Source organism: Sapajus apella, unplaced genomic scaffold (genome assembly GCF_009761245.1).
Source record: "Sapajus apella isolate SASKATOON/1434 unplaced genomic scaffold, GSC_monkey_1.0 scaffold36, whole genome shotgun sequence".
NCBI classification, from domain to species: Eukaryota; Metazoa; Chordata; class Mammalia; order Primates; family Cebidae; genus Sapajus; species Sapajus apella.
Genome location: NW_022436976.1, coordinates 32,190,135 through 32,216,229, shown reverse-complemented (window position 1 = coordinate 32,216,229; position 26,095 = coordinate 32,190,135). Strand labels below are relative to the sequence as shown.

The 26,095-nt window shown below is 52.9% G+C and overlaps 1 protein-coding gene across 3 annotated transcripts in view; it reads right to left on the bottom strand.

Moving 5' to 3' along the window:
- GLIS1 (GLIS family zinc finger 1) overlaps positions 1-26,095 on the bottom strand; it is a 237,998-nt gene that overhangs the window by 71,452 nt on the left and 140,451 nt on the right. For all 3 annotated transcript variants that reach the window (XM_032296946.1, XM_032296945.1, XM_032296944.1), the window contains exon 3: positions 21,426-22,308. In XM_032296946.1, coding sequence (XP_032152837.1) covers positions 21,426-22,220 — 795 coding nt within the window. In that variant the 5' untranslated portion in view covers positions 22,221-22,308. The remainder of the gene's footprint in view (positions 1-21,425; positions 22,309-26,095) is intronic.

Below are 26,095 nucleotides of genomic sequence, written 5' to 3'. Positions count from 1 at the left end.
TTGCTTCAGGGACCCCAGGCAAGCTGCTCCACTGCTTGGCCTTGAGTCTGTCATCTGCTACACAGCACCTAGCTCAAATGTGGTAGCATGCTCAGAGCAGTGCCTAGCACACTAAAGGCTCAATCACTGTGTTTTATATTTTTCTTTGGAGAACCAGTCTTACGGGTTATCCTCAGCAGTTTATGGGTCCATCTTCTTGAGGGCTGGATCTCAAGCTGACTTATGTCTGTCCCAGGGCCCAGTGTAAGCCCTGGTATGGAACAAAGAGCTTCAGGTAATGTTTGCTGAGCTCAATTGTCAAGTGACAGGCCAGCCTCTGCTCCCCGACTTTGGGGATGGGAACCTCATCCCTTCTCTCTCCTGGGGAAGGTGCTGCCTGTTAGAAAGTCCATCATGGTACGGAGCTGAAACCTATTTCAATGGCTTTCTCCCTCTGAGCTTTGAGAATGGGGGAAGGACTGTGGGGCGGGGAGCCCCTCCATGCCCTTCCATTTACATCTACTCTCCAGGGCTCAATCCAGCCTGCCCTTCTTGATGTGCTTCCTCTGGCACCCTGGCCTGGAGGAATAGAGCCCACATTCCCAGACATATGTTGTATGGACACACACAGAGATGGGCAGACACACACAGCCACATGTACACATAGTTACATAGTCAAAAACTAACACACAGGAGCACACATGACATCTTGACCCATGAGACAGATTCAACCACACAAATGTGCCCACAGATACCAACACACATACATGCACACACACATACACAGTTAGAGATGTGGTGTGATGAACACGCAGAGGCATGTAAACATGGACTCTCAGACACAGGAATGGCAGAAGCCAGGATGTCAAGGTCGAAGCCCCTGGTGGAAGGCAGGCTCAGTGCTTTCCTAGAAACGGACTTGGTACACTCTGAACACATCCCTTGGAGTGGCTTAGGCTAATGTTGGAGAACACAGGTTTCTCCCTGGTTGCTCAACAAGCCTGGCATCTAAGGGACTCTTTCAAAAACACCAGAAATAGACATTCAGGGGTCTTTTCTGCTCCATTCCATGCACTACAAATGGTAAAGCAATGACTAGTGGAGCAGCAGTTGCTGCAGGCCAGCCAGCTTGTGCAAAGAGAGACCACTGCTGCTCCATCCTGCGGCCGGCTCCAGGCACTCAGATGGCAGGACTCTGTGATCTGGGAGGGGCCTCGCCACTCTGAGACCACCCACACCTCTGTGGCCCTGGCTCCGAGTTCCTTCCAGGGCACTGTCCATGAGGCCCTCCCTCATCCAGCACAGCTCTGAGCCTCAGTTTCCACAGATATCACGGGGCCTTTGGTTAGCTTCTCCTTCCACTGCCCCATCCAGCCTGCCTTGCCCTCAGGTCCCATTCACCGCTCTGTCCCAGAATACTCACTGCTCTCTACCCAGAACATGTGCAATGCCTGGCATATTCTGGGTACTCAATAAGATTATTGAATGAATGAATGAACCCTCCCCACCTTGGAAGACAGGCATCATTGCTGCCACATGTAGAAAAGCCTCCCACATAGTCTCCCCTGGGAGATTACCTGTATACTAATTCCCCTCTCAAGCTCTGCTGTGGGACACCCACCTAAACACCATTCTACAGGTGAGGAAATGGAGTCTTCAGAAAGGCAAAGTGACTTTCCCATGGTCACACAGCACAGCCAGCCCTGGGGACTAGTTTTGGGAAAGAAGTTTCTCACCCTTTCTCTGCCTGGAGAGGCTGGTGGGTCATAATGTCCGCTGGTCCCCGATGTGAGTAAAGGAAGCAGTCCCACTTGGCCCTTTTGCCCAAGCCACATTTGTCATTCCGGCTGTACCATTAACAAGGGGCACTGCGATCCTCACCTGGCCGTGGGGTCCAGCTGTGAATGTGGTAAACAGCTGGGGCAGGAGGTCTGAGTTCAGCCAGGGTTTGGCCACAGGCCTAAATGTCAGGCTCCTTCACAGCAACTCTCTCAACAAATGGTGCGATCACTCCAGGGACAGGGCAGGCAGCCCCAGTCTGAACCTGACATCTCATCTGGCCCCTCACTGGACACCTTGGCCCAGCACAAAGGATTCTTGGGCCAAGTTGGAAAGCCGCTTACAAGCACAGTACTTTCCAGCAGCCTACATAAATCTGGAAAAACGAGGTTCGCGTGCCATCCTGCCGGCTCCCTGCCAGCCATTCTCTGTGAAATGGCTGGGAAATCCTGGGAAATGGCAACCAAAGATACTATGTTCCTGGAAAAACTTCTAGAATCAAATTGCCTGTGAGTTATCAAGAATAGGGCAGATTTCAGTTAACATCCCAGCTGCCTATGAGCACTGGCCCTCATGGGGAGCAGGAAGCGCATGCAGGCCTCTGTTCACACACACCTCAGCATCCCCCCCAACCAAAACCCTCCTGTGGCCTCTGCAGCCCTGTGGACAAAGCCCAAGGTCCTCAGTCTGACATCTTCGGCCCCCGTCACTGGGCCCCTGCCTGCCTCTTTGGCTCCCTCCATCACTCCATGCTCTGGGCCACTCACAGCTCTCATCTTCAGGCCTTTGCCTATGCTGTTCCCTCTCCTGGGACACCCTTCCTGTCTTTTAGCACCTTGGTAGCTCTTATCAAGCTTCCCTCCCCACACCAAGCCCTCACGTCCAAGTCCCCTCCTCTGAGCTCCTGCTTGTCTTTCTCCAGGGGATCCATCCCGTGGTTGGTTGTGAAACTCGGGTCACAAGTGGTCCTCCTTGTCTGGACTATGAGCATTCCCAGGCAAGATTCATGTCTGTGTGGCCAACACTCAGCACAAGGCAGAAGGCATAGCAGGTGCTCAGTGATGAATGAATGCAGGAGTGAGGGAATGAATGAATACACACAAACCCAGTCACACACATGCAGGAGCCGCACTGGGCTCGGATGGGCACAGGAGGGGCTGCACAGGAGGACTCTGCAACACCCTCTGATCACACCAGCCTGCAGGTCCCCTCTCTGACACACGGCGCACATGCATAGTCAGGAGGAGATCAAAGAGGGTCCCGAGGGGGCCCAGTGGGCATGAACAACCAAAACCACTCTGCTCTTGTGTGTCCCCAGGGAAAGGACAAAGTCATCACCCCACACTGTGCTTGCTGCACCCCAGGGCTTCACAAAGCACCCTCAGGGGAGAGAGCCTCGCCTTCTCTGCCTCCTCACCCCAGGTTCCCACCGCTCCTTTCCTACCCTCCCTCCTCCCCAGCTCCTGGAGATGTGTGCCCTGTGTACCTCACACTCCACCTGCAGCAAAGGCCCTGAGGCCAGGCTTCCTCCGTTGCTCAGTCCCAGCCTCACTGGGTGACTTCCTACCCCAGCCTCCGTCCCCAAATCCTCTCTCCTCCATCCTCCTCTATGGCCCTCCCAGATCCACACATCCTACTGGGGCATCAGTTACAGAGACAAATGTCAACTCCAGCACTTGCTCTGTGACCAAGCATAAGTGACTGGATTTTGCTGTGTCCCGTTTCCTCATCCATAAAAGAGGGAGAATACTACCTATTTTGCAGTGTGAGGTGACCCATGTAAAACCCTCAAGCAATTCCTGGCAGATGGCCATGGTGATCACCGAGCACAGCTGCCTCTTCTTCCAGCTAGGTAGCTAGTACACCCCTGACCTCCCGCCTCCCCATCCACTGGGCCTCTCTGGCCCCCACACTCTCACTGCCCAGCTCAGATGCCTCCCTCTGTCCTTCCGGCCTTCTCAGCTGCTGGGCTGGTACAAGCCCTGGGCAAAATGCATGGATCAGCTTCACCTTCATGGATTCCAGCGGCTAAGAGGGCAGTGACCACAACACACACACATATGCACACATACTCGTGCATGCATGCACAAACACACATGCCTGCATACAGTCCACACCAGCACAGGCTAAGGGCTCAAGTCTGCACCCCACCCTCCTCAACCTAAACCACCCCAGTCTGCTGTGCAGTCATTTTTCCTCAAATGTCCCCCTCAGCTGCGTTCAAAGTGCCCTTCTCACCTCCAGCGCTTCTCATTCACATTCTAACAAGGCCCAGGCTCCCTCTCCTTCCACCAAAACCCTCCCTGACCCCAGGGCTCTTCTCCATCGCTCCACTGCTCACCCCACCACACTGTCCCCTTGGCCATCCAAGCTCTGTGCCTCACTTTCCCTGTTCTTCCCTCCTTCCCCAATAAAGGCTGATGTCCCCTGTGGGTACTGTCTAGCCCCCCATCTCACAGGGTAGCTCCTCCAGACCCCCGTGCTTCTTAGTCTACCTTGAGGCTGACCACACCCCTCTCCTGCCTTAGGAGCTCCAGATCCCCTGGCCCCTGCGGCCCTCTGGCTGACACCTCCCTTTTCAGCGTGCCCCAGATCAAGTCACACCTTCCTCCCTAAGCTGCCAGACCTGTACCAGCACCCAGTAAATGAACCAGACCAGAGACTGGGGCCCTCACCTGGGCTCCTCTACCCACCCTCTGCATCCAGCAGGCTCTGCACTGCCTCCTAGTGACTATCCCTCCTGATTCCCTCTCAGATCCAATCATTTCTGGAGCTGACAAATACGTGTCTTATTGGCTGCCCAGTTTCCCCATAGTAAGAACTATCACTCCTTGAGTGCGGGAGGTGAAGGTGTAATAGGGAAGACCTATGCCTTCCACAAAGCAGGGGCCAGCCCCCATCCGCCTCAGGGCAGACAGGTCTGGTCAGTGGGATGTCCTGCTGCAGCTGTGGCCCTGGAGCCCAGAAGTGAGGACCCCACCATGGTGTCTGCATAGGCTCTAAGCTCACAGGCCCCTGGAGGACCTGGGATTCTGCCTGTCTTGAGTCTGATCCTCTTCCCTTAGATAGCCTGTGGTCCCAGGGTCCCTCCAATATATTTCTGAGTGGGGATGCAGGGCTCACTATGGCAGGATTGGTTTCTGCTGCTTGTAACTAAGAAACCTGGCAGGTAGACGCTCTCTCTTCCTCTGCCACCACTTAGGCTTCATTAACAGCCCCTGGCCTTTCCCTATGCCAGTGCCTCCTCCTAGGAGCCCTCTTTTATCTCCTCCACAATGCCATCCTGATCCCCCTACCCTAGGCCAAGGCTCCTTCTCCTAGGCTCCATCATCCCCTGAGCACCTCCTTAAAGCAGGTGAAAGAAGAGGGCAAACAGTGTCACCCTCAGGGACCTTGCAGTCCACTAGGCTACAGACTCCTTGAGTAAAGGACTGCATCAGTTCCAAGTAATAGACTCAAACTTGAAGTTTGCAAAGAGAGGCTGCTTGCTATAGCAGCCTGAATCCCCCTGGGTGATCAGGGTCAAGTTAATTAACTTCTCTGAACCTCAATGTCCTCTTCTGTAAAATGAGGATAATGACAGCTACCTCAGAGGGCTGATGTATGGCTAGGCTAAGAGCACCATGCAGACTAGGACCAAGGTCCTTCACTGCCAGTATTTACTTGCTCTTGGCTTTTCTCAAATAATAGCACAGTTATTTGTGAAAATAAGGTCTATTGTTTTGTTCAGGGTCTCTGTGTCACCTGTTAATAATGAACTCTCATTTTTACAGCCTTCCTCCAGCCATCAGCGCATAAGACTCACACATAAGACCTCATAGAAATTAAGTATCCAGACAAAACTTCCCCCAGCACACAAGCTGGCAAGTCTGCTTCCTTTCCCACTCAAAAAAGAATCCTGTAATTCAACAAGTTGCCCTCTTTGCTTTGGCTACCAGAAAGCTCCAGGAAAATATAGCATTCAATCAGGATAATTAAGTGAGCTTAGGTTTTCCATGTATTTACGTCCTTTTCTCTAAACTATGTCAATTTAACTGCACATGGATCTTTCATTGTAACTATCCATCATTTCTTAATGGAAAACAATAACTCAATGATAAGGAACAAAATCAACTGTAACAGAAGGGAACAGAATAGAACACTGCAACAGGATTTTCCTCCACCTACCCCTTTTCACAGAGGATTAAACTGAAGCCCAGAGAAGGGCAGGGGTGAAGAAAACGTACCATTCTGCGAGCAGCCCCAGGCTCTGCAGGCCTTCCTCTCAGGGCTGACTTTTCCAGGAGACACAGCAGGCACAGAACCTACAAACCACAGTACTTCTAGGGACGCATGAAAGTGTTTTAATTTAAAATCAGAAAAAAAAACTTTTAGGTCAAAGAAAATGTTTTAATGTATCATATGTTTGTCTTCATACCAATGCTGTCATAAAATGGACTTGTAGACGTTTTTCATGGAGGAAAGCGCCCAAAGGCATAAGTGCTGGAGCCTGAGGACGTCAACGAGAAAGCCCTGCTGGCTTTACCATCTCACCAACGGGGACTGGACGCTCCTATTGGCCCCTACCTCGCTTCTGGGGCCCAGGCCTACTCCGTGCTTCTCTCGCTGACACAGATCCACAGGCAACAACATTCAGCATTCTCGTGACCGTGCCAGAGGACGTGGGGCCTTGCCAGGTAAATCTAATTTATCCTCTAGGTAACCACCTCAGACAGCTCTTTAAAGGGAGGGGAATCCCCTGGCTGATTTCACCAACCAGTTGTCAGGACAGACCTTCCTGAGCTCACCATGTGGAGACAATTAAAGAGCTGGTGCTTTGAAAGCGCGAGCTGCCGACCTCCTGACAGAGGTGCCGATTGCAGACAGCAGACCCTCTGTTCCTATCAGCTGGAGCTGGAAGCAGCCCTCACGTCTCAGGACCACACCTCATCTTCCCCCAGCACGCAAGCTGGGCTTGCAGTGGGGGCAGCCGTGGGGGCAGAGCTGGCCTAGGAAAACATCATCACACCCCAGGGTGTGGCAACGGGCTCAGAGGGAGAGGTACACAGGGCAATCGCCTGCCCTGGGCTTTGTCCCAGACCCCCTGTGTGACCTCCCTGCCCCTCAGGCAGCTCCCTGCCTCTCCAGTCCCGGTGTCTGCATTGGAAAGATAGAGCAATGGTCCCAACAACATGAGGTTGTCGCAGGACTATACGGAGTAAAGCACAGGTAGGCAATTGGACAGGGTTATCATTCCCACTAAACACATAAGTAAACTGAGACCAGAAGAAGGAAAATGCATGCCCAGCCACCGTCCTGATGAGTAAGGGATGGAGCGATGCCTGGGATCAGAATATGGATTCCAGGAGCCCCTGGGGCAGAGCCTAGGCCTCTTGAGGGGTGGCTATGCCTGCAGGCTTACCTGAACCCCATGACACCTCTTACTGGCCATACGACCTCCGCACATTCCTTCTTCTGCCCCCGTGGGTGCAGCCATGAGTTGCAGAGCCCCTCCATCCTAACCTGATTCCTGCACCCTCTCTCAGGGCTGGAGCCCCAGACCGCTGCCCTTAGCCCTCCCTTCCTCGAGCCCTGCAGGCCTCCCTACCTGCAAGATTGATATCTTTCTGTGCACAGAGGTCAGGGAGTGGGGCATGAGGATGCCCTGAACTCCTGGTGCTGATTCTTGATTCAGCAAAACCTCCCTAGAGCAGGTCAAGGGGAGGGATCTGCTAAATCCATGAAGAGCCCAGATTATAGGTGATTGCTTCTGAGGAGTTGCAGGAACTAATTAAGAGGCCTAGTTGGGGTCCTCTAAGGTGAGCTCAATTTAAAAGAGGACTCATCAGCTCATGCTGACACAGAGTGTACCCCGGAGCAGAGGGAGGCCAAACCTCCCTGGGCCTCAGTTTCCTCATCCATAAAATGAGTGCATCACAAGATTCACTGAGAAAAAGTGGACAAGAGACTGAATCTGGCATCTGGAAGACAGCGAGTGCCTAACCAATGGCACTTTCCTTCCTTCCTCACACTTGGAAATAGCTGCTTTTGGAGGGTTTCATCATTTCCCCTGCTGTACTCTTGGCTGTTTTAATCCTTTTCTCATCAATTAATGCCAAATTGTACTCCTGCTCCACCTCTGTGCCCATGGTCATAAAAACAGGATCTGCAGAGATGGGCTTAATGATAAACAGCTGCAGCAGCAGCAGCGGCTAATTACTGAGCATCTACTACGTGGAGGACTTGATCGTAAATTCCTTTCCAAGAGGGAAACAGCGTGGGAACTTGGACAAGAACTCCTCCTCTCTGGGCCTCAGTTTCCAAATTTGTGTTTCCAGTCGCAGCAGAGGGTTTCTAAGCTTCTGTCTGGATCGACATTCTAGGAGCTGTGGACTGAGGGCATGGCCTCTCCTTTACCGTGACAATGAGGATGAAGAAGAGAGGGAATAGGGGCCAGGGGTAACTGGGTGCTGAGCACCTACTGAGTACTGGGTGCTGGGCCGGCCTCCCTTGGTGGACCCGCAGCTAGGCTGACCCAGAAATACCTCTCAGACAGCAATCTTGCAGCTCTCAACACCCTGTGAGCCGCTGCAAAACCCCCACTTCACAGAACAGGAGTCCTGACTCTCTGCCTGAGTCCTTTCTAGCATGTTCCATCCCTTCTGCCTCACTGAACCACTCTCCCCCACTGCTTTTTTTTTTTTTTTTTAAGACAGAATTTCACTCTTATTGCCCAGGCTGGAGTGCAGTGGTGCATTCTTGGCTCACTGCAACCTCTGCCTCCTGAGTTCAAGTGATTCTCCTGCCTCAGCCTCCTGAGTAGGCGTGTACCACCACACCCGGCTAATTTCGTATTTTTAGTAGAGAAGGGGTTTCTCCATGTTGATAAGGCTTGTCTCAAACTCCCGACTTTAGGTGATCCTCCCGCCTTGGCCTCCCAAAGTGCTGGGATTACAGGCGTGAGCCACTGCACCTGGCCCTCTCCCTTTTCATGACTAACATTCATTTTTCTGCTGATCACATACTGTGAGTCAGGAACTGTTTGAGACACTGGAGATGCTAAGGGAACGAAACAAAAATGTCTAGGCTTTCTGGAGCTCAAGTCTGACTGGAGGACAGATCACAGACAAAAACACATAACAGGATTTCAGGTGGAATAAGGGGCAGACAGTGGCCGAAGGTGCTACTATAGATAGGCAGTCAAGTAAGGCCTCCTGGAGGAGGTAACATGGGAGCAAAGGTCAAGCTGGGACAAGAGTATTCCAGACAAAGGAAACAGCCAGGAAAAGAGCCAGTGGTGGGAATGAACTTAGCATGTCTAAGGAACAGCTGGAACTGAGCAAGAGAGAGGATTGTGGAAGGAACTGGGGCCAGAGAGCTCAGCAGGGGCCCACACCTGCCCTTTCCATGCCCTCCACCCCCATCGTCCTCCCCTAGGGCATGCCAGGAATGCAGGAAGGTAACTATGGACATCTGAGCATCTGAGCTCAAAGGATGGAGCTCAATGGAGTCCAAGTCTTCCATTCTATAGATGAGAAAACTGAGGCCTCAAAGGGGTGGGATGACTTGCCCAGAACCACAGGTAATTTGAATGCAGCACTGGGGAGGGAACCTAGCTCTGAACCCCTGGCCTGCACTTCTCCATTTAGACTGTATTAGGGTCAGGAGATCTAGGAGGGCTTCCAGCTTCATCTAATCGAAGTCCTAATCACACAGAGAAACTAAGGCCCAAGGATCAGGTGGCTCCATGCAAATGAAGAAAGAAGGTTAGCAGAGCCAGGCAGTGGAAGAGCTGGCACTGCATGCCTGTGTGGGTCTTTGCACAAGCCAGGCTTCCTCTGGACTTAACATCCGCAGCAATCAGTCATCACACTTTTCCAACGCACTAAGGAGGTGTGATGTTTGAAACCTACCCTTGGTTAAAGTCTCCCGGCAGCTCTTTGTGAATCAGACCCTGCCAGGAGGGAAGGTGATTCTGGCATGTGTGGTATTGCATGCACTGCCAGCCATCTCCTGCTATGTGACTTCCAGCAGGTCACCTCTCTGCCCTGAGTCTCAAGGCCCCATCTGTCAAAGGGTGCGGCAGGGGTTGGGAGGGGCATCAGAGGAGCAGCTGAACCTGGGAAGTTTCTTCCCTAGTGCACACGACAAGAGCCAGTGTTGTTCAGAATCTGAAAGGCAACACATGTAAGTGCTCTACGCAGGACCTAGCACAGAGTAGGTACTCAGCAGACCGTGGTGTCTAGAAGGCAGGACACTGGCTGGGAGTTGGGGGATGCTGAGCTTGCCTCTTTTGCTCTGCAATTTCCAGTGAGCCACATCCTCTCTATGTGCCTCAGTTTCCACATCTACAAACAGCAAAAGTGAAGATTCAGGTAGTTGGCCTTGTGACCTAGATGAGCCACCTTCTCTTGTCCTGGAATCCTGTGGGAAGGATGGAGGAGAGCAGGTAGTGGGGGGGCGGGGACCTTAAGGAAGCATCTGAAGCACTGCAGACTCATTTTTTCTGCCTGTGGCCAGACTCTCTTAAGCTGCAATCACTGTCATGTTCACTGGTAACTAAGCCTAATCAGAAATGACCTCGTAAGACAAACTAGCTCCCAAAACTGGTGGTTCAGCAGACGCTGGGAGCATACACTCATAGTTAAATGCGGAAGGCAACTAGGGGCAGTGGGAAGATCATGGGGCAGGGCCAGGACCTGAGCTGGAGGCACAGATGTAACACTGGACAGGTAGCTTCCACTCTGTGGGTTTCAGTGATCCCACTGTGAAAGAGCAATCCAGCCACTGCCCTGTGCCTTCCCTGAGCACAGGAGCTATCCACCCAAACTCCAGCCCAGGGCCCTGCCCAGGGCCTGACTGCTCCCCAGAAAGGTACAAATGTTACTTTTGCTTGAAAATCCTATGGCTTGGGGATCTGATGAAACAAAGGAGCTGCTGGATCGTTCATCAGTAGAACAGACACTCACTGGGTGCTCCATGCCTAGCAGACCTCCCAGTCTTGCCCCCGAAAATGCAGAGTCCTGCAGAGACCTCCAGTACCATCACCCCATCCCCAGGAAACATACTGCCCGGTACCACATGGTCCATCTGCTGTCTGAACTTGTGCCCTAACATAGCAGACCTATCCAGGGAGGTGGCTACAAAGAGGCAGGCAAGAGCAGGCTGCCTTCTAACAGGAGGCCACCTCCCAGCCATTTGGAAATTGCTACTTGCAAGGCAATAGAATCTCAGTGACAGAGTCTCATTTTATCATTACCCACGTCAGAAGAATGTATTGCAAGGAGGCAGGGCTGGGAAAGTCAGCGCCTTAATCACTCACAGACCATGGAGGCCCCAGTTCTGGCAGTGGAGGAAGATTTATTGTGGGGATGGGTGGAAAACAAAGAACAGTTGTGCAAACTTTACGGAACTACATTAGGGGATATGCCTTTCCCATTTCCCACTGGTAAATGTGCTGGGCACAGTTTCCAAAGGGAAATGGAGTTCCATCACCCAGCCACGTGCAGACACTGTGCGCCAGCACGACACACTGGGCTGACCTGGCCTGGCCCACCGGTGCCCAGGCATTGGCAAGTCTGGGTGCATGGTCCGACCTGAGCTGCTCTGGTGGATCTGTGGAGAAAGGGCTCCAGATTCGAGTTGACTGCCCTTCCCGGGCCCCAAGGTCCTCATCCGCCAATTGCCATGTACCCGCCACACTAACAACAACAGATGTTAACTCTCTGCCCATTTCATGGTCCTGTGTACAACGCTTCTGGGACTCTCTCCACCACCTTGGGGCACAGTCCAAGTTCCTTACACACTAGACCTGGAGGCCCTTTGTGGCTCAATTCCAATCGCCATTTTTGCCTTCAGCCCCCATGCAGGTAACTCACTCCAAGTCCAAAAGGACACCTATGCTCCCCACAAGGTCAAGACTATCACATCTCAAAACTTCCGCACATGCTGCTTCCTTTCCCTGCAATGCCTCTTCTCATGGTCTACACCTGGAAAGTGCCCGCCCACCTGTCAGCGCCCAGTTCTTATGACATCCTGGGGAAAGCCTTCTCCCTCCTCTCTGTTGGATGCATTTGGTTAATTCCTTTGCCATCAGACCATTCTTCCTTTAACACTGTACCATTTGCTTCTAGCACTGAACTTGGCACAGTGGGGCTGTCAAGCTGTATTGAAAGGTTGGTGGCCAGGTGGGGGTGGACAATACAGATTAGCCCAAGGCTGTCTTTCAAGGGAGGAGCACAGGCAAGGAAGGACCCTACAAGACTCTAAAGAAGGGTCTCTTCTCCTGAGCATCCTGGGTCTTGGTGTGTCCAAGGTGACCAAGACCTTAGGAGTCACTTGGTCCATCACTCATTTAACAGACGAGAACAGGATGCTGAGGTCGGCAGCTGCAGCCATCCAAGAGAGCACACAAAGCTAGCTTTGGCTACCCCATCTGTTGTCCAGCAAAGACACAGCCTATTAATACTCAATTATGAAGTTTACCATTTCCAGGATGGCCCTCTCAGAAAGCATGGTCTGGACACCTTCTTAGAGTCACTGTTGATTTTATCTGACATTCTCACTCCAATAAGGCAATCGTTTCAGTTCCATTTACATTAAATTCAAAAGCTTTTTTCTTTATTAGTTTAAATTCAATTCAAATAGTTGTGTTTTTTTATCCTTAATTTTTTTTCATATTCCATAAGGCAATGTTGAGCTCACAAAACTTGGCCAGCACTCCTGTTCCCTCAACAGTTTGGTGCTCCCGGGAATTCTCTTCCCTGTGAGAGCTTGGGACTAATGACTTCAAAAACTGGGGAGGAGGGGAAGGAACAAGGACTCCTGTTTTCGAGCATCTAATACGCGCCAGGCACGAGGTAAGTGCTGCACATATATGATCTCATCTAATTCTTACAACACCCTCCCCTCCACGCAGACAGGAAACCAAGGCTCAGAGAAGCCACGTGACTTGTTTTGAGGTCTCGCAGCTGGTTAAGGGCAGAGCAAGGGATTTGAACTTCAGTGGTTGTCCTATGTCTTTAGCCTTTCCTCCACCCTGGCTCAGAATTTAAATCAGAAGGGAAAGGGGTGGGGGGAGGTCAGGGATGGAGATAAGTAGAGATGGGGGATGGGGAATAGGGGTGAACCAGGGTGGGGTGGGGATGGAGGTGGAAGTGAGGTGGGCATGGGCTGTGGAGCAGGGAAGGAGGGTGTCTGGGAAAGCTGCAGGCTGAGGCCTCAAGGCCAGGAACTACATTTGGGGAGCACATAGCCAACAAGTTCCATTCTCGAGGAAGAATCTAACCAGGGGAACACACCTGTGAGAGTGCCCTCACTACTCAGAGGCCTGGCTGCAGGCAGGAGTACTGGCCTGGGAGTCAGAGACTCGGTTTGAGCCCCCACAGCCCTGACTAGGGCAAAAATGCCCCTCTGCAGCGCAGAGCACCACCCCTCCACCACCCACAGAAACATCTGGGGTGAGCATCACAGCTCCCATTTTACAGATGCATAAACAGCCTTCAGAGTGGAGTGCCTTGTCCAAGGCTGCACAGCTGTAAGCAGCAAAGCCGGGCTGAGTCTCCAACTCCATCTATCCCCAGTGCCTCTTGTCCTTCCCCAGGCAAGTTATTTCCATCTGGGTACTCAGTCTCCCCTTTGCACAGTGGCCGGTGGTGGACGAGGCTCTGACTTAATTGCAAGGCCAGAGAATTGGAAGGACACTGGCTTCCATGAAGCCTCTCCTTGTGAAGCCCAAGCCCCCTAGGTTTGCTTTTCTAAAATAGGGGAGGAGGAAAAGCATCCCAGTGTACGCCAAGATCTGTGGAAGTAAACCTTGGGCTCAAGAGAAGAAAGGGCACTGGCATGTATTGGGCCCCTACTAAGCACAGCTGCAGCCTCAGAGTGCTAGGCATTATCCCATTTCACAGTGCAGGACACTGAGGCTCAGCACAGCCAAGTGACACATCCAAGGTCACAGAGCCAGCCCATGGTAGAGCTGGGACTTCCAACAGCCTTTTCTATTTCTTTGGGGACATTCATGACTGAACAGCCACTATCCATTTTAGATTTCCCCTTTCCTCTTTTGCAAATGCAAATTGTCCAGAACAGCCAGAACCAACTTGGTATTCTTACTGTGTGCCATTGTCTAGTTTCTCACCAAAGCCTCACAACAGTCCTGTTACCCCAATTTCATAGGTAAGAAAACCGAGGCCTATAGAAGTCAAGTTATCCTTGTACACAATCACAGGCTGAGGGGCAGCAAGGCTAGGTTTCAAATTCAGGCTTCCTTGCAGAAAAACTTTAAGCACCAGATTAGGGGGTGGACATGACAATCTTTAAGGTCCCTTCAATGTTGTGACTCCATAGGAAGCTACTCAGGAGGACAGTGTCTGGGCAACCTCACATGGCCTTGGAACAGAGAGAACAGATGATCACAGGGCAGGGCCTCCGTCCTAGGGAGTGGACTCAGCCCCCTACAACGAAGGCCAGGCCAGGCACCAAAAGGCACGTGGTCCCCCAGACACTTGGTCATTCAGGAACCACAGTTGGACACCGTGCAACACATGCTGGGAGAAAAGGAGGCACAGAGAAAGGGGAAGCTCAGGAGGGAGCACTGAACTGGGTTGTGAAGAATGTATGAGAGTTTGCCAGGCTGGGAAAGGCATTCTAGACAGAGGAATCACCAAAAACCAAGACCCAAAGGATTTAAAGGACCTAGAGAATGCACAGACTCTCTAGGAGTTCAGGAGGAGAGGGAGCTTCAGGGCAGGAAGAAATAAAGCAGGCATCCCTGGGCTGCCGTTAATGCACTGGGAGACACGGGGCCTTGGTGCCTGCTCTTTGGGCTTCAGCTTCCCCACCTAATAATGAGGGTAGACATGAGAAGCGACATGATCCCAGGAAGAATCTTAACAAGGACACTTCTAGATGCCAACTTCCAAGCTGCCTTTGCCCAAAACAGTCCTGAACTGAGTTGAGGCAAGTTGAGGGTAGACTTGGCAGCTTGAGCTGGTGGGGCCATTTGGCCTCTCTGGGCTCATTTACAGCAGGATTCTCCAGGGCAAGGGTTTTAAAACAGGTTCCATTTTGCAGCTTTTTGATTTGACCAGAAACCCCAGCCTCCAGGAAGGGAGCTTGTTTCCAGGTGACTTATTTATTTTAAGGAGAGTGAAATGTTTTACTTTTCGACCCATGAGGTGTTCTCTACTCTAAGACAGGACAAATGACCCATCAAATCAGCGGGCAACAGGCTCTCAAGGTGACTGGGGTGCTGGCTTCTTGAGAAAAATAGTTACATGCAATATCCATTAACTTCTCCACTTGGCTGTGGGCTCCTTGAGATCAGACAGGATTTGATTCCCTTCTGTGACCCCAGGGCCCAGCCAGAGGGCACACAGCAGGTGTGTAGTGACAGCTTGCTGAATGAGTTTCAGATCTGGATATTCTCTCAATATTTGTAAACAGACTGATGATTCTATGCCTGGGAGGTGGCTTGGGGTCATGGCTAGCACACAGTCTCTGGAGTCAGATTGAGACCTGGGTTTGAATCTGACCCCACCATGCATTTGAGACCCAAACTTGGGCCAGAACTGGACTGTCCTTTCCCCATCTGTAAAATGGGGATCATAATTCCAGTGTCCGTGAATATTCTGAGGGCTGAGATCATGCACGCGGAAGCACTACATAAACTGAAAATCACCCGACAAGCATCTCAATAATGATCCCCCCCCCCACTTGACCAACCTGGCCAAGCTTAAAAAGCCGGGCTGCAAAGCCTCAGCTCCTGGCTCCCCTCCCTCCCTCCATCATCCGGCAATAATATCCCAAGATTCAAAGGCAGTGCTCTTCCCACAATGCCAGAAGTCTCACATCACATCATCTTCATCTCTGCACCCCAGCTCCTAGCACCAGGCCTGGCACACAGGAGAGCCTCAACAAAGTGAGGAAAGTGTTTCAGGGCGATGATTCTTTCCTAACTAGAGGGTTACTTTCCCACAGCCTAAATTTTCCCCAACTTTGTTTATCAGCCCCTTCAGGGAACTCTCCCTGCCCACTGTTGCACACTTGCTGTGCAATCCTGGGCCCCTGACCACCCTCTCTGGGTCCATCTTCCCTATTCTCTGTCTGCATGTGATGGGATGAACTGGCAGACCTGCCACTCATCAATTTCAGGGTCCTGGATAATTCCCTGGGATGAGCCTCAGATGTTGCAACAAGTCAGGGGATGTTTGTTGGCCCGACAATGCTCAAGCCTGCAGGGCTGGTCTCAAGATGCTTGGCAGGGGGCAGAGAGCAGCAGATGCCCAGGGACTGTACCCACTGTGATTTGAAAAGCACAGAGGTGACTCTGTTCTGCCGAAGAAAGAGGCTGGGCAAAGGTGGATGAGTAAAAGGTAGTGGGTCCCATTAGAATGGGCCAGGCAGCTGAGCCTGGTCATACAGAGCAAGCCATTTTGCCTGCGAACATCAGAAACACCAGTTTCTTCTTTGGTAAAATGACGACCGTAATTCATGGCTACACATAGTATGTCTCAGAATATATTAATTCTCTTCTCCCTCAGGATATCCCATGGGATATGAGCCCAGAACCCCAATCAAACCTCTCTCCAGTTAACATTGGCTGGCCAGGTCAGAAGATATGGTTGGTCTCTACCTCCTGCCACTTGGCAGACTGTGCGATCTTGGGAATTAATTTGGCTTCTCTGGGCCTCAGAGGTTTTTGTTTTTGTTTTTGAGACAGGGTCTTGCTCTGTCACCCAGGCTGGGGTGCAGTGATATGATCATAGCTCACTATAGCCTCAAACTCCCTGGCTTAAGTGATCCTCCTGCCTCAGCCTCCCACGTAGCTGGGACTACAGGCATGTACCACCATGCCCAGCTAGGTGGTCAAAACAACAGACAGGGACTGGCTTGCATTGAGCCAGGATAAAAGAATCTCTGAATCTCAGTAAGGAGCAACTCTACCTCCCCTGTCCCTCCCAGCACCCAGGGTTTTGTTTCTCAGGGGTTGTGGGGTTGGGGAAGGGGGGTAAAGGTTTGGAACAAGGCAAAATGGAGAGCCAGAAGCCCCAGGATTATGGGGAATGACTATAAGTTTGGCTCAGGCTAAAAGGGCAGGGCCCTCCCAGGAGGTCCAGCCAGGTGACTAGCGTTCTGAGTTCCTTGGCTAGTTAAGGCCAATCCATAATACTCAGCTTTCAACCAGATAGATTTCTCCGGCCCTAAGTTCAAAGGCACCTGGGACAGGCTGACAAACAGTGGAGAGGGGCATAAGGAATGGAGAGCAGTGGCCAATGTAGCTGCAGTGGCCGGAGGAAGCTGGGCAGCATGCAAACCCAGCCTGAGACTGCAGCAGCTCATGAGGACCGGGAGGACACACATGGGCCTCCTGTGCCACAGGTCCAGCTGCCCCGGCCTGGCTCCAGACCCCCTCGCAGACACTGTCTGACTCAGAGCAGGAGATCTGCAAGTGACTGTCAATGAACAAGATACAAAGAATCAGGGATCCCTGCAGACAGCGAATGGCAAGGCTGGAGTGCCTGCCCTGCCCAAGCAACTGCCCACACACTGCCCTGCCTACCCCACTGACAGCAGAGGCTGCTAGATCCTCAAGTCCAGGCTCTGCCATCCATCGACTGGCTCTCTTGAGCCACAGTTTCATCTGTAAATCAGCTGTAAATAACCCTGTTGTAAGCCCTAGGGCTACTGAACACGTCACCTGAGATCAATGCTGACGAGTGATGAGGAAGGAAGCACCTTCCTTTCTATCATCTCTTTTCAGCTCTTTTATCCCTAATCACAACCCTAAAAGCCAAGTACTATTATTGCTGCATTACACAATTGAGTATGCTATGGTTCAAAAAGGGTAAGTCACCCGCACGAAGCCACACAGCTGCCGAGTGACTAAACCAGGCTGGGTCCCAGGTCTGTGGGACTCCAGACCTCGGCTTTTCACCTCTGCACATGCCTTCTGGACTGTGCTCACAGCTTTGGTAAAACTCTTCACCGAAGGAAGGAACTCTTCTCATGACTATTGTTTTATAAAACCCAAGGTAGAGAAGGGCATTGTCTCAAGTTTTCCTTTTCACTCTGCCTATCTCCTTCATGACGTGAAGAAAAGCAAGCTACAGTCTACTAATTTCTGCAGTCTCAGACAATCAGAATTCCGGCCGTCTGGGAGAACCAACCTAAGAAAGCATGAAACTAATCTGTTCAAAGTTAACGTCTTGGAGGCGTCGCGTCAGTATTTGGGTTGGAAGCGTAACCTTGTTATCGTAACACAGATGAAGCCCCACATTTAATAAGGCTGAGACAACTCGGGCAACGTAAGAAATATAACAGGATATTGCAAAAAGATTAGGGAGCTTCCTCTGGACAGCGTGCATGGGCCGTGCAGAGGGCAGGGTGGGGGATGGATGGTGCCATTGACCCTGGGGTCCAGTGAGTCCCTAGTCCCAGGCTCAGCCTAAAGACTAAGATGCCCAGGCAGAGGGGAGCTGGGCTCCTGTCGGCACACCGAGGCCTGCCTGGTGCCGGAGCAGAGGCTCCGCTGGCTAAATGTAAGCCAGCTGCGAGAACGCGAGTGTTCCAGTCGGATGGGGTGGGGGAGGCTTACCTCATGAGAGAACTGTGGAAACGGCTGCTGGAAAGATAATGAAAGGATTAACTGCTATTTTAGTGGGCCATTTACTCTTCAATCAAAATGTCTCATCTATTTCCTGTTCTCCAGGGGCTCTGGTTCCAAAATTCCATTGTCTAATACAGTGCATGGTAGCAGAGGCCTGTCATGAGGAATTAATAATTTAACAGGGAAGGGAGATTTTATTTATCTGGGTGCTGGTTGAGGCCCGCCCCTTCCCCTGGGTTGCCCACTGTGCCAGCATCATGGAGGAGGGGGTGCATGCCCACCCCACCGCAGGCAAGAGGATCCCAGAGGGGGCTCTGAGAAGCCTCCGAAGCCCAGATCACTGCTGCTGTCTCCAGATGGTGGCACCCAGCAGGGCCAGCCCTAACAGCCCAGAGAATAGTCAGTTTAGCAGATCTACACAAACAAGAGCACTGCGGGTTAGAAAGATGTTGGCTCAGGCTCCATTCCAGTGCTTACCAGCTGTGTAGCCTTGAGCAAGTTATTTTTTATTACCATTATAATTCTTAGCCTTTATTCTTATTATAACTGTTGTTATTGATTGTTTCCAACTAGCTGCGTGACCTGGGGCAAATTATGAAATCTTCCCGAGCCTCAGTTTCCTCATCTGTGAAACGGGGGTTCACAGTATCTCCCCCACAGCGTTGTGTTGAGGACCAGGTGGAGTTATCGCCTAGAAGAGCACCTGTGCACAGTCTGTACTCGGAAGCTGCTTGCTGGTATTATCATCACCACAATCCTAAACCCTGGAAGAGGTAAGAACAAGTGTTCTCACGGGAGCAAGTGGAAGGCCGGCCAGACCCTGCCGAACCTTTGTTTCTTCATCTGTAAAAACCCTTGGTGTTGCAGGACTTGTAAGGATTAAATAATACTGATAGGTGAGTGTAGACACAGCTTGCTAACACGTCCTCCATGAAGCCCTTGTGAGCCTTCCCTCCCTGGGCCTAAGCAAACTCCATCCCAGGACCTGCCACTCATCTCCCACCCATCCCTGAGCATGAGTGTCCCCAGGGCAAGGGCCACCGCAGGTCCAGGTCTGGGTCACCAGAGTCAGGCCTGAGCCAGCGTAAGCCAGTGTCCTGTGGAGTCTGTGGAATCAAGTGAGATCCTGGCAGCCTAGCCCCTGGAGAGAGAGACCTGAGTCTGCACTGAGTAACCCAGGCCCCTCTGACCGCTCTCTGGGCCCTGTTTCCTAAGCTAGAAAGTGGGCTGGGAAGGCCTAGATCCCCTCCAAGTTCCTGAATGTCTGGCGTGGAGACTCCTCTGCATGCTGTGGTTCCACACAGAGGCCCCACTGTGAGAGGACCACTCACCACAGGCAGAAGCCAGGTGTAAGCCAGTGTCCTGTGGAGTCTTCCTTCGGGCCACAGAGCCCCCACCTAGGTCCCCACGGGCACCCATGGGCTCACCCACAGGAGAGAATAAGGAGAACGGCTCAGCAGCTGTCAGCTCCAGGGTCTTGGGGAGAGATGCGGGCCCAGCTGTCTCCCTGCAGCCCTGACCTGGTCTATGTGCTGTCTGTTGGTCATCTCCTTCCAGTAAAGGGCATGTGCCACAGGACCCCAAACAAGCCAGGGTATCACCAGGGGCTGGCCCAGCCCCCAGGCCTCCTTCCAGCAACCTCTCAGCCCAAAAGCACACAATAAAGTCAAAGTCTCAGCCTGCGCAGTGCAGACTCTCCCCCGCGCCTCTCCACACACCAGAGCGCTCACCACAGGCTCACTCCTCCTGCCTCCCCTTGGCACAAGCCATTCACTGCTGCTCACTTGTTTACAAAGCGAACTCTTTCTCCTCCTTCAAGATCCAGCCTCCTGAAGCTACAGAAGCAGATCCTGTTGGATGCCCAGCTCCCAGCTCCACAGGTGGGTGGGGCCCAGGGGCAAGCACCCTGCCCGAGGATAGAGTTTATGCTGCTGACTGCCAATATGTCCTGCCTCCTTCCTGGCCCCTAAAATGCCACTCTGGACTCTGAGTGGGGACACTATGTCCCTTCCCAGATCAAGCGCTCCGTAGGGGGTGTCCAGTGACAGTGTCAATGTGTGAGTGTGAAACAGCTTGACTTTGGCTATGGCACGAGCCCCAGCACACCAGCCATGCTGTTGCCCTGATGGCCAGGCTGGCTGAGCGGTGACCTTGGTGGCCTATGCTTCTCATCACCAAGCACACCCTGAGGTCCAGCTCTGCCATTCCTGGGCAGGCACCTCTCCTGGTGGGAGGGCTGGGCCTCAGGGGTAGCACAGCAGTTAGGCTGAGTGTATCAGGGTGTAAGACTATTCTCCTAGCCTCTGATACAGTTTTCCCCCTACAGACAGGGCAGAAATGACCTGTCACAGAAATGACCCATCAGAAGGCCTGGAGGCCTGGGTGCCCACAGTTAATATGCACGCGCGCGTGTGTGTGTGTGCGAGCACATGTGCACGCACACATACACATAATGCTTGTGCCCGGGAACCTGTCTCAACTCCAGAGGAACACCGCTGGTACTAGCCACGGCCTTAGCTAGTAATCCTGGGCCCCAGCCCAAAGCCTACCCTGGGGACCTGCAGCCTTCGAGCCGGGTGCCTACGAGGCCCCACTGTTCCTTGATGGACACCAAGGCTGAAGGCAGCACCAGAATGCCAGGGAACCTCACTGGGATGGATGCTGGTGAGGGCCCAGCACTGGAGGAGAGCCTGTTCTCCACATCTCATTTGGCCACCAGCAGGTGGGACATGGAGCACAAACATGTAAAACGAGAGGCTGGCCACACCTGCTTTGATCTCCAATCACATGTGCACACAGGACCGGGCCCTGTGGCGTGCTAAAATATATCTAATGTCTCAGGGCAGGGGACTGGGCACCTGCTGAGTGTGAGGGGCCCCTCTGCCATGGTGCCCAAGTGACAGGGGCACTGACCGTCTTGACCAGCAGCCACATCTACAGCATTGGTCCTTCCCTCCTCCACCACAGGGATCTCAGCCAGCCCGAGGGAGGAGTCCCAGGTGGCTCTCCTGGGGCTCTGGGGTGGGTGCGGCTCTGCCCGAGGGGCTGGGGTGAGGCCTGGCGGCCGACGAGAACTCACCATGCACTTGTTGGGCTTCTCGCCCGAGTGCACCCGCATGTGGATGAGCAGCTTGTAACGGGCGTTGAAGGGCTTGTAGCGGCGCACACAGCCCGCCCAGAAGCAGGTGAAGTCCTCACCCTTGCGCTGGTCGATGTGGCTCTTCTCGATGTGCCGCACCAGCTCCTCCTGCTGCTCATAGGCTGCACAGCAGTCCACCCAGCGGCACGCCTGCCGCCCCGCCACCATCCTGCCTGCCAGGCCCAGCCCCAGGCCTCCAAGGCTCGGGCCAGGTGGCAACTGAGACAGGGGATAGGGGGGTGGCAGGCCCTGCTGGTGAGGCCCAAAGAGCTCTGAAAACTCATCTGTGGGCTCCTGCTTCAGGAAGCTCGCCTTCCGGCAGGCTTCCACTTGCAAACTGCCCTCATGGCTGTCCGTGGATGCAGGGCCAGGCCGGGCCCGTTTGGAAGGGCCCCCCAGGTCTCCTGGCAGAGGGGGGCTCCGGAGTCCATTCACACAGGTGAACAGAGACGTCTGGGAGGAGCGGATGATGGAGGTGACATCAGAGGAGGCACAGGGTGAGGAGGAGACCGAGGAAGTTGGGGGTAGGCCCAAGAGGCAGCAGCGCTTCAGGCTGCCCTCAGGGAGGTGGGCCTCAGGCTGGGGGCCCAGGCCAGAGCTGGGTTCTCTGCCCATAAGGTAGCAGGAAGGCGCAGGGGTGGCGAGGCTTCGGCCCGGGAGGTCCAGGTCTGGGTGCAAGCCAGTGGCCAGCGGGGCCCGACAGTGGGCAGACAGGGAGGTACGGGCCTCTGCCATGGCTTGGTAGTCGGGCAGGGACTCCTGCTTGATGTGTTGTGTGGTTGGGAGGCTGCCGTTCACATATGTGGCCTGGGGTCTGGGTGACCTGGAAGATAGAGGCCAGAGAGGTTGTAAGAGGCTGGGCACTTCATGGAGGGAAGGCTCAGGCAGGGAAAGGCAAGGAAGCTGAGGACAGGGGAACAGACAAGCCCAGGGCAGGAGACAGAGGCTGAGGGCTGGAGGCAGAGAAACAGCATCTACAGGTTGGTTGTCTGGAAAGCAAGGCAGAGTATGAAGGAAAATGAGGAGAGAGAGGAAGAGGAGGAGAGCTGGGGAGGGAAAGAAGAGGCAGGAGACCAGGTACAATGGCTCACGCCTATAATCCCAGAACTTTGGGAAGCCAAGGCAAGAGGACTGTTTGTGTCCAGGAGTTCAAGGCCAGCCTGGGCCACATAGTGAGGCTCCATCTCTATAAAAAAAATTAAAATTAGCCAGGTGTGGTGGCGTGCACCTGTAGTCCCAGCTACTTGGGAGGCTGAGGTAGGAGGATTGCCTGGGCCCAGGAGGTGGAGGCTGCAGGGAGCCAAGGTCATGACATGCACTCCAGCCTGGTGACAAAGCAAGACCCTGTCTCTTTAAAAAAGGGGGGAGGGGCGGGGAACGGGCTGAACAGGTGAACATGGTGAGAACACCAGGAAGGAAGACCTTGCATCCTTTTACCAAAGCCCAGCACCCCACCCAGTTGTGGATGCCACGCCATCCTGCCTCCCAAGTGCCTTGCTCCCTCCTCGTGGCCTTCTAGTGAGTTCTGCAGGAAGAAGGCTGAGGCTGGCATTCTGAGGAACATCCAGGTCCGGGGTGTATTAAATTCCACTTACATGTCCCTAAGTCTTTCCTAATTTTTGTAATCTAGTTTAACTTCTACCAATGCTAACTCTATGACGCTTTGCCCAAGCAGTCTGGCCTTTCCCCTGTTAATGTCCATGCATGGGGAAGTCTGAAGGCAGTCCTGGTGGGGGCATCTCAGGAGGAACCAAGGAAAAGTTCTGAGGGGTCCCAGGGTTTCAGGTCCTCACATTGTGGCTACATCGCACACAAGTGGGAAAGGGGCCAAGAGGGCACAAGGCTTACACGCCGGCACACAGCAGCAAGCTGGGACCCGGCCTGGACAGAACACCCGTTCCCCTTCTCTGGAGTGTGGGCATTTTTTCCTACATAGAACTGACCTGAAGCTCCCCCTGAATGAAGGGGAAGGGGAAGAGCTTTTCTGATTGTTTCTCTACTATACCTAGCGACCTCTCCCCTCCCAAGAACCCTAATCTAAGTGACCACTGGGTGGAGTTAGAAGGAGCTCTGAATCCAAGACAAACAGCAAACATGCATCCCCCTCCCCAGGGCTGGGCACACTGCACCCACCATTGCCAACAGAAAGCTCTGGGTATCTTAAAGATTTGATGGAAAAGTAGTAACTTTATGCAGCTTAAAAAAAAATTAAAGCAGGCCAGGCATGGTGGCTCATGCCTGTAATCCCAGCACTTTGGGAGGCCAAGGTGGGTAGGTCACCTAAGGTCAGGAGTTTGAGACCAGCCTGGCCACCATGGTAAAACCCTGTCTCTACAAAAATAAGAAATTAGCCAGGCATGGTGATGCACACCTGTAATCCCAGCTACTTGGGAGGCTGGGGCAGAAGAATTGCTTGAACCCAGAGGTTCAGTGGTTGCAGTGAGCCGAGAGGGAGCCACAACACTCCCGTCTGGGGACAGAGCGAGACTCCATCTCAGTTAATCAATCAATAAAAGCAGAGCTGCTCCTCAGGGGGCTGTGATCCTGGGCCCTGGCAAAGGCAGGCATGGGCAGGAGTTCGGCCAGGAAAACACCTGGAGCAGTCCCTTGAACGTGGCTTCAGGTAAATCAACCAACACCAAGAGGAGAGAAGAGCGGTAGCTTCCGTGACTGAGTTACCCAAGCAACTGAGGCTGACAGCAAGACCTTGCACAGCATCAGGTGGGGAGGGGTGACTCAGGCCTTGGTGTCTTGTGGCTGCCCATATGCACTGTGGCTGCATCGCCTCCCTTCCTTCACCTGCTGTGATGCCCAGGAAGCTTCCAGCCTGACTCTGCGGCTGAGCCCTGTGTACCCCGAGGAACTTCCAACACGTCTCTAGAGACTGCAAGCCTGGATCTCTAGACACAGCCAACAACTGCTGAGCAGCTGCATGTGCTGGGCACCTCCCAAGGGCCGTCTCATGCAATCCTATTTGCTGAATACATGACTACATGCTTCACGGGAGATTCCGCCATCCGTTTTACACTTACAAACCCTGAAGCGACCTGCCCAAGCCTGCAAGGCAGTGACAGAGCAGGAGCTGGAATCTGGATCTTTGTGAATCTGAAGATTGAGATTTCCCCATACTCTGCTGACAGGGGCCCCAGCTTTGTCTATGGAATGATGTCGTCTGATGATCGTTACGGTCCTTACAGTGTCAATGTTGTAAGTATCAGAGATGCATGTGTTCTTCTGTCCACAATCCTGGAGCCTGGAAGCGAGCTACTGAGATCAGGATAATCAGTGTTTCTCCAGCAGAGACTCAGGAGAGAGGTAGGGATCTCAGACCTATGCCCCTGCGGGCTCAGGAACTGAGGAAGCTCAGTGATTTCATCCAACAGGCTTTTCACTCTGCTGGGTGATGCTGAAGATGTGGGAAGACCAGATCCCCCACCTTGGGGCAGCTCCCCTTCCAGTAGCGGAGTCTGTGCACCAGTCCCCTGAGAGAACATCTGCATTCTGCTGAGGGGCAGATAGAGTTCTGGTGAACAGAACTAGTTACCTCGCCTCTCTGGCCTCAGTTTCCCCACTCAACGGCAGTGGGGAGTTGAGAGCGTTCATATATAAAAAGCGCTCGGCCTGGGGTGCGGTGCACAGCAAGCACCCCACCATCGTTTTCTATTAGCCGCAGGGTCTGGGCCTCCTGGAACCGTGAGGACTGAATGAGAGAATGCACACACGCAGGAATCACTCAGCAAGCCGGGGCTATTTTTATCAGTATTCGAGAGTTAGGTTGGAGCCAAGGAGGCAGCTGACACAGGATCCCCGGCGCTAGTAGCAGGGTCCTGAGATTGGGAGGGGCAGTCAGGCACCAAGAGTGGGGAGAAGGGCCCCCCACACAAGGCCATCAGGCAGTCGGGGAAGGCACGGAATTTGGATCAGGTGTGGGACATGGGCTGGGGGTCTCTTTTCCCTTAGGAAAATGAGGGCATATGAAAGTGTCAGCTCAAATTCAACCACTTTAATAGGGAGGGTGTGGGGGCACAGCAACTTTGATTGATGCCGGCGTAGAAGTCTAGATACAGACTCTCCTGTGCCATAAATTGTCAAAATGACATTCAGAATGACAAATGATATTTCTGACTATCTCTAGCAAAAGAAAAAAAGTTTCTCTTCCTTAGCCTTTCCTAGGCTAACACAGCTTCTACCTTGAGAGATAATAGAATGAATTTCACCAGTGAAATTGGATACCGCTGGGGAGCCTCCAGAGAAGATTCCAGCAGATAAATGCATTTGACTATCACTAAACAATGCATGGCTCAAAGTCTAAAAGAACGCTCGCTCCTTGCTACGGACTGATTTGTGTCCCCCCAAAATTTATACGTTGAAGCCCTAACATCCAGTGTGACTGTGTTTGGAGACAGAACCTTTAAAGAAGAGTGAGACCCTGTCTCGAAATTAGGGCACAGGCCAAGGGATGGCCATGTGAGGACCCAGCAACAAGGCAGCCATCTGCAAGCTACAGAGAGAAGCCTCAGGAGAAACCAAACCTGTGGCACCTCAGTCCTGCACTTCTAGCCTCCAGAATGGTGAGAAAGTGCAATTCTGTTGTTGGAACCACCCAGTCC